General features: G+C 43.3%; 1 protein-coding gene across 1 annotated transcript; it reads right to left on the reverse strand.

Annotated features, from left to right (window-relative positions):
- Positions 1-11,708: 11,708 nt before the first annotated feature.
- LOC137318130 (probable G-protein coupled receptor 139) lies at positions 11,709-12,698 on the reverse strand. The gene has a single exon (XM_067981103.1). It carries the CDS (start codon positions 12,696-12,698, stop codon positions 11,709-11,711), a length of 990 nt encoding a protein of 329 aa, XP_067837204.1.
- Positions 12,699-16,023: the final 3,325 nt, after the last annotated feature.

Below are 16,023 nucleotides of genomic sequence, written 5' to 3' on the forward strand. Positions count from 1 at the left end.
TCCTGTACTAGTGGTGCCCCTACACTTACGATAGAGGTGACCGTGCTCCTCCTGTACTAGTGGGTCCCCTACACTTACGATAGAGGTGACCGTGCTCCTCCTGTACTAGTGGGTCCCCTACACTTACAATAGAGGTGACCGTGCTCCTCCTGTACTAGTGGTGCCCCAACACTTACAATAGATGTGACCGTGCTCCTCCTGTACTAATGGTGCCCCAACACTTACAATAGATGTGACCGTGCTCCTCCTGTACTAATGGTGCCCCAACACTTACAATAGAGGTGACCGTGCTCCTCCTGTACTAGTGGTGCCCCTACACTTACATTAGATGTGACCGTGCTCCTCCTGTACTTGTGGTAATCCTTACACTAGAGATATCCGCGTGTCTCAGATACTCATGGTATACCACACTTACACTCGAGATAACCGCGATCCTCAGGTACTCATGGTATACCACACAAACACTAGTGATAACTGTGCTCCTCGTGTACTCATGGTATACAACAATAAACTCGAGATAACCGCGCTCCTCAGGTACTCATGGTATACCATGCTTACACGAGAGATAACCGCGCTCCTCAGGTACTCATGGTATACCATGCTTACACGAGAGATATCCGCGCTCCTCAGGTACTCATGGTATACCACACTTACACCAGATAACTGTGCTCCTCTGAGACTCATGGAATAACACACATACACTCGAGAAAACCTCGCTCCACCGTTACTGGTGGCACCCTACAATTACACTAGATGCATTTTAGTGACATATTGTGATAGTAGGTACAGAACAGGAGGATGCCATTCGGCCCATTGTAGTATACATGAATTTTCAAAAGACATTCGATAAGGTGCCTCACAACGGGTAGTTACACAAGGTAATGGCTCATGGGGTTGGGGGTAATATATTAGCATGGATAGAGGATTGATTAAAGGAGAGAAAATAGAGAGTAGGAATAAACGGGTCATTCTCAGGTTGGCAGGCTGTAACTAATGGGTGGCTGCAGGGATCAGTGCTTGGGCCTCAGCTATTTACAATTTATATTAATAGCTCAGATAAAGGGACCGAGAGTAATGTATCCAAGTTTACTGACGATATAAAGCTAGCTGAGAAAGTAAGCTTTGAGGAGGACTGCAAATGGTCTGCAAAGGGATATCGGCAGGTTAAGTGAGTGGGCAAGAAGTTGGCAGATGGAGTATAATGTGGAGAAATGTGAGGTTATTCATTTTGGTAGTAAGAACAGAAAAACTGAATATTTGTTAAATGGTGGAAAAGTATTAAATGTTGGTGTTGAGCGGGATTTGGGTGTCCTGGTACAAGAAACACAGAAATTTAACATGCAGGTACAGCAAGCAATTAGGAAGGCAAATGGTATGTGGGCTTTTATTGCAAGGGGTTTGGAGTACAATAGTAAGGAGGTCTTGCTGCAATTGTACAAGGCTTTGTTGAGACCACACCTATAGTATTGTAGTCAGTTTTAGTTTCCTTACCTAAGGAAGGATAGAAGCCTTATAGGCGGTGCAGCGAAGGTTCACTCGATTAATTCCTGGGATGAGAGTGTTGTCCTATGAAGAAAGATTGACTCGATTTGGCCTATACTCTCTGGGGTTTAGAAGAATGATCTCTTTGAAACGTATAATATTTTAAGAGAGCTTGACAGGGTAGACAGAATGATTCCCCTGGCTGGAGAGTCCAGAACGAGAGGGCATAGTCTCAAGATAAGGGGTGGGACGTTTAGGACTGAGATGTGGAGCAATTTCTTCACTCAGAGGATCGAGAACATTTGGAATTTTATACCACAGAGGGCTGTGGATGCTCACTCGTTGCGGATATTCAAGGCTGAGCGAGATAGATTTTTGGACTCTAGCGGAATCAAGGGATATGGAGATCGAGCGGGAAAGTGGAGTTGAGGTCGAAGATTAGCCATGATCTTACTGAATTGTGGAGCAGGCTTGAGGGGCCGTATGGTCTACTCCTGCTCCTATTTATTATGTTGCTATGTTCTTATGTAATATTAATGGGGCACTTCAATTATCCAACTATAGACTGGGACAATAAAAGTGTAAAGGGCGAAGAGGGGGAGGAATTCCTGAAATGTGTACAAGAGAAACTTCCGGATCAATATGTCTCCAGCCATACCTGGAAGGAAAAAATGCTGGGTCCACTTCTGGAGAAGGAAGTTGAACAGTTGGCGCATGTTTCAGTGGGGGAGCATTTGGGGAACAGTGATCGTAATATCCTTAGGTTTAGAATAGTTATGGAAAAGGACAAGGAACAATCAAATCTAAAAAAAAACTTAACTGCAGGAAGGCAAATTTCAGTGAGTTGAAAAGCGATCTCGTTGATGTGGATTGGAATCACAAATTGGTAGGCAAAGCAGCAATTGAACAAAGGGCTGCCTTCAAGGAGGAATGGATTGGGATACAGAGTAGATAGGTTCCTACGAAGTGAAAATCAAGAGCTCCCATAAGGTGCAGGAGCAGAGAGAACGGGGAATAAATATCTTTGAACGCGGCAGGACAAGTTGAGAAGGTTGTTAAAAAGCATACGGGATCCTGGACGTTAACAACAGAGGCATAGAGTACAAAAGCAGGGAAGTTATGTTAAACCTCTATAAAACACTGGTTAGGCCTCAGCTGGAGTATTGTGTTAAATTTTGGGTACCACACTTTAGGAAAGATGTCAGGCCTTGGAATGGGTATAGAAGAGATTTACAAGAAAGGTTCCAGGGATGAGGGACTTCATTTATGAGGGGAGACTGGAGAATCTGTGGTTGCTCACCTTACAGCAGGGAAGGTTAGGGGATATTTGGTAGAGGTGTTCAAAATCATGAACGGTTTAGATTAAATAAATAAAGTGTAACTGTTTCCAGTGGCAGAAGGTTAGGAAACAGAGGACACGGCTATAAGGTGATCAGTGAAAGAGCCAGAGGCGAAATGAGGATATTTTTTGCAGGAAGTTGTAATGATCTGGAATGCATTGTCAGAAAGAGTGCTGGAAACAGATTCAGAAGTAACTTTTAAAAGGGAATTGGATAAATACTTGAATGGAAAAAAATACGGAGCTGTGGGGAAAGATCAGAGGGATGGGATTAATTGGATAGCTTTTTCAAAGCGTCAGCACAGGGAAGAAGGGCTGAATGACCTCCTTCTGTGCTGGACCTACTATGACATTATGATACCATGAGCACTTTTCGCCAGAATATGTTACAAATAGTAATGGTTTTGAGGATCTGGAGTTCATGGGGTGACGGGGGTTGGCGAGGACATCTTTGTCTCAATCGAGCAAGCAAGTAATAAAGGCATTTATGTGTTTTTTAGCAGCGGACGCTTGAGGTACCAGGTGTTGAAACTTGTATCATAATCAGCAGCAGTAATGTCATTACGAATATAGTGGGAATACGGAATAATCAGCAGCAATGTGAGAAAGCAATAATAACAGTAATGTTTGAAGAACGTCACCACCAGTGAAGTTAATATAGGGTCACCACCAGTGAAGTTAGTATAGGGTCACCACCAGTGAAGTTAGTATAGGGTCACCACCAGTGAAGTTAGTATACGGTCACCACCAGTGAAGAGAGTATCGGGACACCACCAATGAAGTTAGTATACGGTCACCACCAGTGAAGAGAGTATCGGGACACCACCAGTGAAGAGAGTATCGGGACACCACCAGTGAAGTTAGTATACGGTCACCACCAGTGAAGAGAGTATCGGGTCACCACCAGTGAAGAGAGTATCGGGACACCACCAGTGAAGTTAGTATACGGTCACCACCAGTGAAGAGAGTATCGGTTCACCACCAGTGAAGTTAGTATAGGGTCACCACCAGTGAAGACAGTATCGGGACACCACCAGTGAAGAGCGTATCGGGTCACCACCAGTGAAGTTAGTATAGGGTCACCACCAGTGAAGACAGTATCGGGACACCACCAGTGAAGTTAGTATACGTTCACCACCAGTGAAGAGAGTATCGGTTCACCACCAGTGAAGTTAGTATAGGGTCACCAGCAGTGAAGACAGTATCGGGACACCACCAGTGAAGAGCGTATCGGGTCACCACCAGTGAAGACAGTATCGGGATACCACCAGTGAAGAGCGTATCGGGTCACCACCAGTGAAGAGAGTATCGGGACACCACCAGTGAAGTTAGTATACGGTCACCACCAGTGAAGGGAGTATCGGGTCACCACCAGTGAAGTTACTATAGGGTCACCACCAGTGAAGACAGTATCGGGACACCACCAGTGAAGTTAGTATACGGTCACCACCAGTGAAGACAGTATCGGGACACCACCAGTGAAGAGCGTATCGGGTCAACACCAGTGAAGAGAGTATCGGGTCACCACCAGTGAAGAGAGTATCGGGACACCACCAGTGAAGACAGTATCGGGACACCACCAGTGAAGACAGTATCGGGACACCACCAGTGAAGACAGTATCGGGACACCACCAGTGAAGTTACTATAGGGTCACCACCAGTGAAGTTAGTATAGGGTCACCACCAGTGAAGACAGTATCGGGACACCACCAGTGAAGAGCGTATCGGGTCACCACCAGTGAAGAGAGTATCGGGTCACCACCAGTGAAGAGAGTATCGGGTCACCACCAGTGAAGAGAGTATCGGGTCACCACCAGTGAATTTAGTGCAGGGTCATCACAAGTGAATTGAGTATAGGGCCACCAGCACTGAATTGAGTATAGGGCCACCAGCACTGAATTGAGTATAGGGTTACCACCAGTGAATTTGGTACAGTGCCCCCAACAGTGAAGATAGTATAGGGCCCCTAACAGTGAATTTAGTACAGAGTCACCACCAGTGAAGTTGGGCTGGGGTGACCACCAGTGAATTTAATATTGGATCTCCACCAGTGACTTTAGTATAGTTTCACCACCAATGTATTGAGTATAACGTCACCACCAGTGAATTTAGTGTGGTGATAACATCAGTGAAGTTAATGTAGGGTTACCATATGGAAGTTAGTATAGGATCACCACCAGGGAAGTTCGTTGGAGTCAACACCAGTGAAGTTAGAATAGGGTCACCACCAGTGAAGTTAGTGTAAGGTCACCAGTGAAGACAGTATAGGGTCACCACTAGTGAAGTTAGTGTAAGGTCACCAGTGAAGATAGTATAGGGTCACCACTAGTGAAGTTAGTGTAAGGTCACCAGTGAAGATAGTATGGGGTCACCACTAGTGAAGTTAGTATAGCGCCCCTAACAGTGAAGTTAGTATATGACCCCAACAGTGAATTTTGTATGGAGTCACCACCAGTGAAGTTGCTATTGGGTCATCACCAATGAAGTTAGTATAGGGCCACCAACAGTGAAGTTAGTATATGACCCCAACAGTAAATTTAGTATAGTCACCACCATTGAAGTTGATATAGGGTCACCACCAATGAAGTTAGTATAGGGCCCCTAACAGCGAATTTAGTATAGGGTCACCACCAATGAAGTTAGTATAGGGCCCCTAACAGCGAACTTAGTATAGGGTCATCACCAATGAAGTTAGTATGGGGCCACTAACTGTGAAGTTAGTATCGCGTCACCACCAGTGAAGTTACTATAGGGGGCATTTGTTACTTCTTTTGCGGAGGGTTGAAACTAGTATTAGCAGGGGGATGGGAACCAAAGCCAGGTAATAATAGGACAAACTCAGAACAGTAGAAAAACAGTTAGTGACGTCGTCAGCGACTCAGAAAGGCCGAGGAAGCAAAGTTTAAATTGTGTTCAGCACAGGAATTCGACGGGGTTAAAGGGTATATACTTCGATGCAATGAGTATTACAAACAAAGCAGTCGAGCTAAGGGCACAGATCGACACGTGGCAGCATGATATCATTGCTATAACCTGGTTTAAAGAGGGGGATAATTGGCAGCTCAATATCTGTGGATATCGAGTTTTCAGGCAGGATAGAGTGGGTATTAAAAAGGAGGGGTGGCAGCATTATTGGTAAAATATTCAATTACAGTTGTGAGAAGGGTTGATATGCGAAATGGATCATCAATCAAGGCCGTATGGGTTGAACTTAGAAATAAGAAAGGTTGCAGTCACACCACTAGGAGTGTGCTATAAACCCCCGAATAGCGAAAGGGAGATAGAAAAACAAATATATAGGCAAATTACTGAGTTCAAAAATAAGAGGGCAATAATAGTAGGGGACTTCAACTACCCTAACATCAATTGGGATTCAAACAGTATGAGGGGCACAGAGGGCCCAAAATTCTTTATCGGTGTCCAGGAGAACTTTTTTTAGCCACTACGTGACAAGCCCAACAAGAGGGGATGTAATTCTAGATTGAATCCTGTGAAATGAAGATAGGCAAGTGGGTGAAGTGATACTGGGTGACCATATTGGGGATAGTGATGAAAATTCAGTTAGTTTTAGCATTATTATGGAAAAGGACAGAGTTAAATTAGAAGCAAACGTTTTAAATTGGGGGGAAGGCAAATTTTGCAGAACTAAGAGGTGATTTGGCAGAAGTGGACTGGACACAACTACTTGAGGAGAACTCAGTGGCAAGCCGGTGGCTGGCACGAAAAAGTGAAATTCTACGGGTACAATGCAGACACGTCCCCTCAAAGGAAAAGGGTGGCACTGCCAAATTTAGAGCCGTGTCGTTGTCTGGAAGCATACGGGGCAAGATAAAGCAGAAAAAAGAAAGCTTATGACAGCTTCATACTGCGGAAAGCCTAGAGGAGCATAGAAAATACAGGGATGACGTAAAAATGGAAATAAGGAATGCAAAGAGAGGGCATGAACAAATATTAGCTAGTAAGATTAAAGAAAAGCCAAAGATGTTGTATTAGTGTATTACGAACAAGAGGATAGCTAAGGAAAAGGTGGAACTTATCAGGGATGATAAGGGTAACGTATGTGCAGACGCAGAAGATGTGAGCAGGGTTTTAAATGAATATTTTGTCTCCGTATTCACAAAAGAAAGGGATGATCCGGACGTAGAAGTTAAAGAGGAGAGGTATGAAACATTGGATAAGGTAAACATAACGAGAGAGAAAGCACGAGAGGGACTGGAATCCTTGCAAGTTGATAAGTCACTAGGTCCGGGTGCATTGTTTCATAGGCTATTGAAGGAAACCAGGCAGGAAATAAAAGATGCTCTGAGCATCATTTTCCAATCCTCACTATATACAGGGTAAGTACCGGAGGACTGGAAGACTGCAAACGTAGTACCATTGTTTAAAAAGGGTACAAGGTAAAGGCCAAACAATTATAGGCCGGTCAGTCTTACCTCGGTGGTGGTCAAACCATTAGATTCAATACTGAGAGATAGGTTAAACTGTCACTTGGAAAGGCATGGTTTAATCAGGGATAGTCAGCAAGGATTTGTTCAGGGAAAGTCATGCCTTACAAACCTGATTGAATTATTTGAGGAAGTGACAAGGAGCATTGATGACGGTAGTGTAGTGGATATTGTCCACATGGATTTTAGTAAGGCATTTCACAAGGTTCCACATGGCAGACTGGTCAGAAAGGTAAAAGCCCATGGGATACAGGGAAACGAGGCAAATTGGTTTGCAAAATTAGCTCAGTAACAGGAAACAAAGGGTAAAAGTCGATGGATGTCTTTGCGAATGGAAATCCGTTTCCAGTGGTGTGCCACGGGGCTCAGTTTTGTGTTCCTTGCTGTTTGTGGTATATATTAATTAATTGGGTTTGAATATAGGGGACACGGTTGGAATATTGGCAGAAGACACAAAAAATGGCGTTGCAGTTGATAGTGAAGAGGATAGCTGTAGAATCCAAGAAGATATTAATGGGTTGGTGGAGTGGGTGGAAAAGTGGCAAATGGAGTTCAACCCGGAGAAGTGTGAGGTAATGCACTTAGGGAGGGCAAACAGTAAAAGGAATACGCAGTAAACAGGAATATATTGAGACGGTTAGAGGAAGTGAGAGGCCTTGGAGTGCACGTGCAGTATGTCCTAGAGGCAACAAGGGGGCAAGCCATACTAGATTTAGTAATGAGTAATGAACCAAATTTAGTTAACGGCTTAACTGTACGCGAACATCTATCCAATAGCGATCATACCATGATCGAGTTCAAGGTAGTGTTTTAAAGGGAAAAAAGTGAATCAGCTGCTCAGATTCTAGACTTGGGTAAGGCCGATTTCAATGGGATGAGACAGAGACTGTCCACAGTAAACTGGGCAAATCTGTTAATGGGTAAAACGACCAATGATCAGTGGGAAATGTTTAAAGACACATTTAACGTGATACAGAATCGGTTTATACCCCTGAGGGGCAAGAACTCTACTTGCCAAAATAAAACAGCCATGGGCAACTAAAGAGGTGAGGGACAGTATAAGACATAAGGAAAGGGCATATAAAAGGCAAAAAATAGCACAGATCCTGGCGATTGGGAAAGATACAAAGATCAACAAAGGGTCACAAAACAGATGGTAAGAGCTGCAAAAAGAGAGTATGAAAAGAAACTTGCAAGTGATATCAAACCAAAACAAAGAACCTTTATAGTTAAATTTTGAAAAAGAGGGTGGTCAGGAGCAGTTTTGGCCCCTTAAAAATTGAAAGTGGGGATATTGTCATTGACAATGGGGAAATAGCAGACATGATGAATAATTACTTTGCATCAGTATTTAGAGTAGAAAAAGAGGATAGCATGCCGGAAATCCCAACAAAACTTATATTGAATCGGGGAGACGGACTCGATAAAATTAACATAAGTAAAGCAACAGAAATGAAGAAAATAATATCACTAAAGAGTGACAAATCCCCAGGACCAGATGATTTCCACCCCAGGGTTTTAAAGGGAATTGGTGAGCAGATTGAAGATGTCCTAACTATAATCTTTCAAAGTTCTCTAGATTCAGGAAATGTCCCTCTAGATTGGAAAATTGTGTATGTCACTCCGCTTTTTAAGAAAGGAGAGAGAGGCAAAACAGGGAATTATAGACCAGTTAGCCTAACATCTGTTGTGGGGAAAATGCCGGAGTTGAAAATTAAGGATAGGGCGACTGAGCACCTCGAGAATTTTCAGTTAATCAGAGGGAGCCAGCATGGATTTGTGAAATGTATATCGTGCCTGACAAACCTGATTGAATTTTTTGAAGAGGTGACTAAAGTAGTGGACAGGGGAATGTCAATGGATGTAATTTGTATGCACTTCCAGAAGGCATTTGATATGGTCCCACGTAAGAGACTGTTAGCTAAGATTGAAGCCCATGAAATCGAAGGGAAAGTACAGACTTGGTTCTTAATTAACATAAGAACATAAGAACATAAGAAATTGGAGCAGGAGTAGGCCAATCGGCCGCTCGAGCCTGCTCCGCCATTCAATAAGATCATGGCTGATCTGATCCCAACCACAAATCTAAAGAACACAAGAAGTCGGAGCAGGACCCGGCCACATAGCCCCTGGGCCCTCTCCGCCACCCACAGGGCATTGACCGATCCGAACTCAGCTTCATGTCCAATTTCCTGCCCGCACACCTCCTCTTACTACCCGTTTGATGTTTACATGCCGATAGAAGTCTTTTGGATTCACTTTTATGTTAGCCGCCAGTCTATTGTCATAATCTCTCTTTGCCCCTCTTATTTCCATTTTCACTTCTCCTCTGAACTTTCTATATTCAGCCTGGTTCTCACTTGTATTATCAACCTGACATCTGTCATACGCCCACTTTTTTCAGCTTCATCTTACTCTCGACCTCATTCATCCTCCAGGAAGCTCCGGATTTAGTTGCCCTAACTTTCTCCCCTCGTGGGAATGTACTTAGACTACCTGAATCATCTCCTCTTTAAGGGCCGCCCATTGTTCGATTACACATTTGCCTGCCAATCTTTGATTCCAATTTACCCGGGCCAGGTTCCTTCTCAAGCCACTGAATTTTGCCCTCCTCCAATTAAGTATTTTTTCTCCAGATTGGTCCTTTTCCTTTTCCATAACTATTCTAAACCTTATGATACTATGATCACTGTTCCCTAAATGTCCCTCACTGACACTTGCTCCACTTGACCCATCTCATTCCCCAGAACCCGATCCAGCAATGCCTCCTTCCTCGTTGGGCCTGAAAGGGTGGGTAACCAGACGACACATGAGAAATTTACGCAGAGAATTGCAATGATCTGGAATGCACTGGATGAAAGGGTGGTGAAAACAGCTTCAATGGTAACTTTCAAAAGGGAATTGGATAAATACTTGCAGGGAACATTGTGCAGGGGTATGGGGAAAGAGCCGGGGAATGAGACTTATTGGATAGCTCTTTCAAAGAACCGGCACGATGGGCCGAACGGCATCCACCTGTGCTGTACAATACGATGATTCTACGATACTATGATTTTAATGTTAGGAAGATATGGTGGGCAGTCTTCCCCCAAAATATTAAAATGGTTAAAAATGGAGGGGGAAATGTTTGTATTTATCACCTGGTCTTTAAACCTCGCCTGGGCGGAGAGCAGTCTGGAAAATTTGACGTTATATTAAAGGGAAGAAATTCAGTGCCCAGCGCTGACGTCCAGCAGACTAATAAAAGCTAAAATAATTAAATAGTAAATATCAATATTAGCGATTTATTTGTTATCTTTGAACTGTAAAATTAAAATCAATCTGCTGAACAAACAAACTTCAGGGAGTGAAAGATGCACGAGCTCCTGAATAGAATTGGTGACGCGTCACAGAATCCCTGAAATTTGCAACAATTAGGATAAATCGGGAAACAGTTTCATCCGAGACACAGAAACTGGCGGGCGGACAAATTGCCAGTTAATTGGCACAAGGCTCAATCTGATACCTTTGCACCGAGCAACGCTCTCAAACCCCGGTCTGCAGTGTGACCGGTCGGAACTCCGAATACACAGCCTCGCACTGGGATGCCCAAACAACACCATTTGATCCAAGGGCAGGGGATATTACATGTGCATCTGTGCATCAACACACAGAGCGGATTATTCCATTCCAATATATGAGAACATTGATTGTAGAACGATGCAACAAATTACCTGATTATGAAGGTTATTTTACATTCTTGGTTCTTACATTATTTTACCAGTTTTACCGGGTCGCTGATTCAGATTAGTAACAGTCAGATACATTTAGTAACAACAGGTAAAGACTTTATTTTTAATGTTGCTGGACAGCCTTCAAATATTTCTCATTAATCGAGATTTCAGAAAAAGCAGATCGAACAAGGCAACAACTGTTAACATTCAAAAATGGTGAAACCTCGCAGCACTGCGAACGAGACAGCGGCTCCGCTCCTTATTCCCTGGAGAAGGGATGAAGCGGCCGGTGCAGCTGACGTCAGTCCACGCACCGTGTTCATCAAACCTCCGAGAAAAAGTAAATTCACCAGGATTTCGAAACGATCGAATCTTTACCTAAAACTGATGTATCTTCCTGTCAATTACACGGTAGAATTGAATTACATTCCTCGCACAGTGATATTAAACTCGTTGTTCAAATATTCTATTCCACTAATAAAGTTCACTACATCACTGACTCTTTTCATACTTAAGGGGGACTGTCCTTATTTGTCAGGAGTCAGTCGGCCAATGAACTGTCGAAACCCGCGGTCAAAGTTGGTGCTAGATTCTATAAAGTGCAGGAAATATAATCGCGTACCTGTGAGTTTTTATAAGAACCGTCATTAAATAATCTTTGAGGAGAGGGAACCCCAGTCTAAGATAGAATCGGTGCTAAAACTGAATTCTAATGTTCCAAAGGGAGGTCTAGTTCGGAGTTCGTGTTCTAACCAATCTTAGAATCAGTGTCCAGGGAGATTTCAGCAGCTTCTTCAGCTCTTCTCTGAATTTCCTCTGGGTAGCTGCATAAATACAGGTGTTTGGACAGGAACTCAAATGCTTCAGCATAGCTCCGGCTTCGGTGGCGATATATCCTGGGTTTGTGCGGTCACCTCGGTAATAATTGGAGTTTGTCAGTCCGGTGCTTACAAAAGTCACTAGAGCTGTCAGCCACAACAGCATAAAACTGCCCGACACAGTGAAGAGTAAAATGATGGATTTCCTTCGGTTCTCCATCTCTGGATCACACTGATTCTCACTGCTGTGTCCCCGCAGACCCCTGCGCTTTCTATTAGCCACTAAAATCCGTCTGATGGTCAAAGAATTAAACAAGGCAATCAATGTAAAAGGAAGACAAATGAGAGAGATGACGTGAAACCAGACGTACGTTGCACCTTGAGGGGAGGAGAAAAAGGCCACTCTTGACCGGCAGCCCCACTGCACTTTGTTAATTATGTGGTGAGGCTCAAATGCAAAAAAAACGGGGATGTCCTTTAAAACGATCAGAAACGAGACCGTTGTTATAACCGCGGCCGCAGTTCTCTCGTTGCAATACTTGTTTTTAAACTTCTGCCAGCAGAGAGCAACAAAACGGTCAAATGTGAAGGTGACGGTGAACCAAACAGACAAATCGAGGGCGATAACAGTCATGTATAGAATGAACCTACACACGGGAGTGTTGGAGAGGAATGAAAGTGGGAAGTGATAACTGAAAATATAATAAACAATAATATTGATGATCATGACCAGTAGATCTCCTGTTGCCATGGCCACCATGTAGACAGAGATACACTTGGAAAGGCCGCAGTTTTCTCGGGAGAGAATCACAATTGTCATCAAGTTCGCTGTAAGAAAGAGAGAAGAGAGAAATAATATTCCACTGTTTGAAATATATGTGGAGATACCTGTTGAAAACATTTTGCTCCATTCGGTGTGATTATCAACACAGACCAGTGTGAGAGCAGGACTAATATTCGAGTCACGACCTGGGAAACCGACCCATACATTATAATGAGCTGCTGCAGCGCTCACTCTGCACGGGGACACAAGACGGTCACGAAATCCACTGAAACGCTGACGTTTGGGAAAAACGTTACCTTATCGATCATGCAATAAGAACAGTGATACAGTTAACACAGATTAATCTGTTTTATCAGCAGAATAGTTGGTTGCCCCATTTTCTGTGAGAATAGATAAATTATCCAGGACCTGACACGACTCTGACCAGTGTACAGCTAAGGCAATGGAAGGGATTCCTACATTTATACACACATCAATCGTCCAGGGAGTCAATCATGTTGCACCATAACTAGCATTAGTTACAGTCATTTAACAAATAGTCTCAGGGAAGTTGTTTTTTTGGTCTGAGACATTGAATTCAGAGAAATAGTTGAAACGGTTATTGGACATTTTAAGAAATCACACAATTAAAACATTCTTTACAAATGGAAAGTGGAATCTCCCAGTAACGGTCCTGACCTTATAACTACAGGACTGGTGGAGGCAGCTACCCTTGAAGTAATCACGCTGACGCTGCATTTGACTCACACCGAGTGCACCAACTCTCCCAGTGCAGTTGCGGAAACTAATCCTGCAATGTTGGACATGACCGCAGTCTTGCAGCATTAGACCTGAGCGCGCGTCTCTGGTACTCGTGGCATCTCTACACTTAAATTTGAGGTAACTGTGCTCTGCTGGTACTAGTGATACCCTATACTTACATTAGATGTGACCGTGCTCCTCCGGTACTAATGATACCCTATACTTACATTAGATGTGACCGTGCTCCTCCGGTACTATTGATACCCTATACTTATATTAGATGTGACCGTGCTCTCCGATACTCGTGGTGCCCTATACTTACATTAGTTATGACATTGCTCCTTTGGTGACACCCTACACTAATGCTGGAATTTGCCGTACTCCTCTGGCTCTCGTGGTGCCCCAACACTTACACTAAAGATAACTGTGCTCCTCCGGTACTCGTGGTACCCTACACGTACACTAGAAATGACTGTGCTTTACATTACTAGTGGTATACTACACTTACACTAGAGATATCCTGGCTTCACAGTACTTGTGGCCGACTACACTTGAACTAGAGATAACTGTGCTTTACATTATTTGTGGTACACTCCACTTACAATTTAAGTAACTGTGCTTTACATCACTTGTGGTGTACTACATTTACATTGGAGATAACTGTGCTTTACATCACTTGTGGTATACTACAATTACATTGGAGATAACTGCTTTACATTTCTTTTGGTGTACTGCAATTACACTGTAGATAACTGTGCTTTTCATCAATTGAGGTACACTACACTTACACTAGTAATAACTGTGCTTTACAGTACTTGTGGTATACTACACTTAAACTAGGGATAAATGTGCTTTACTTTACTTGAGCTATACTACACTTACACTGGAGATAACTGCTTTACATTACTTGTGGTATACTACACTTACACTGGAGATAATTGTGCTTTCCGGTGCTTGTGGTGTACTACACTTACACTGGAGGTAACTGCTTTACAGTACTTGTGGTATACTACACTTAAACTAGAGATAACTGTGCTTTACATTAGTTGTGGTGAACTACACTTAAACTAGAGAAAACTGTGCTTCTCCAGTACTTGTGGCATGCTGCACTTACAGTAGAGATAATCGTGCTCCTCCGGTACTAGTAGCACTCTACACTTACACTAGAGGTATCACAGTATCATATTATCATGGTAGGTACTGTAAAGGATGATTTCATTCTGTGCATCGTACGTATGCCATCTCTCCGAAAGGGCTACCCAATTACTCCCATTCCCCTGCTCTTTCACCAGAGCAATGTAATTTTCCACTTCAAGTATTTTTCCAATTCCCTTCTGAATGTTACTATTGAACTTGCTTCCACCACCCTTTCAGGCAGTGAATCCCAGATCATAACAACTCACTGGGTAAGAAAATGATTCCTCACACTGCTTCTGCTCTTTTGCCGATCACCTTCTGGCTACCGACCCTTCTACCACTGGAAAGATTTGCTCCTTCTTTAATCTATTAAAACCGTTCATGATTTTGAACACCGCTATCAAATCTCCCCTTCATTTTCTCTGCTCCACGGAGAATAACCCCAGCTTCTCCATTCTCTCCACATAACTGAAGTCCCTCATCCCTGGTACAATTCTAGCAAATCTCTTCTGCACCCTCTCGAAGGCCGAGACATCCTTTCTAAATTGTGGTGCCCAGAATTGGACACAATACTCCAGCTGAGGCTTAACCAACGTTTTATTAATGTTTACCATAACTTCCTTGCTTTTTTACGCTATTAATAAAGCCGAGCGTCCCATTTACTTTTTAAACTGCCTTCTCAACTTGTCCTGCCATCATGAAGCTTGATATATGTGTAACCCCAGGTCTCTCTGTTCCTGCACCCTCAATCAAATAGTGCCATTTAGTATGTATTGCTTCTCATCCTCCTTCCTACCAAAATGTATCACTCCACACTTCTCTGCTGTAAATTTCATCTGCCATGTTTCTGTGCAGTCCACCAGTCTGTTTATTTCCTTCTGAAGTCTGTTCCTATCCTCCACATTGTTTACTACATTTCCGAATTTTGTGTCATCTGCAAACTTACAAATTATGTACTCTATACTCAAGACTAGGCCATTAATATATATCAAAATGAGCAGTGATCCTATTACCGAACCCTGGGGAACACCACTGTACACGTCCCTCCAGTCTGAAAGTAACCATTCACCACAATTCTCTGCTTTCTGTCCCCTAGCCAATGTTGCATCCGTGCTGCCACTGTTCCTGTAATCCCACGGGCTTCAATTTTGCTAACAATTCGATAATGTTGTATTTTCCAGGTGCTTTTTAAAAGTCCAGCACACAACATCAAACGCACAACCCTCATCAACTATCTCCGTTATTTCATGAAAGAACTCATTCAATTTAATCAAACGCGATTGAGCTATTATAAATCCGTGATGACTTTCATTTATTAGCCCAACATTTTCCAAGCTCTAATTCATTTTGTCCCGTGTTATTGACGCTAAAACATTCCCCACCACCAACGTTAGGCTGACTGGCCTGTAAATGACGGGATTAGCCCTCTCCCCTTTGTAAACGGGGGTGTAACATTCACAATCGTCCGGTCCTCCGGCAGCATCTCATATTTAAGGAGGATTGGAAGATTTTGCCCAGACACGTCGCAATTTCCACCGTCACTTCCCTTAGAAACCCAGGATGC

The sequence above is a fragment of the Heptranchias perlo genome, unplaced genomic scaffold (assembly GCF_035084215.1).
Source record: "Heptranchias perlo isolate sHepPer1 unplaced genomic scaffold, sHepPer1.hap1 HAP1_SCAFFOLD_65, whole genome shotgun sequence".
In the NCBI taxonomy this organism is placed as follows: domain Eukaryota; kingdom Metazoa; phylum Chordata; class Chondrichthyes; order Hexanchiformes; family Hexanchidae; genus Heptranchias; species Heptranchias perlo.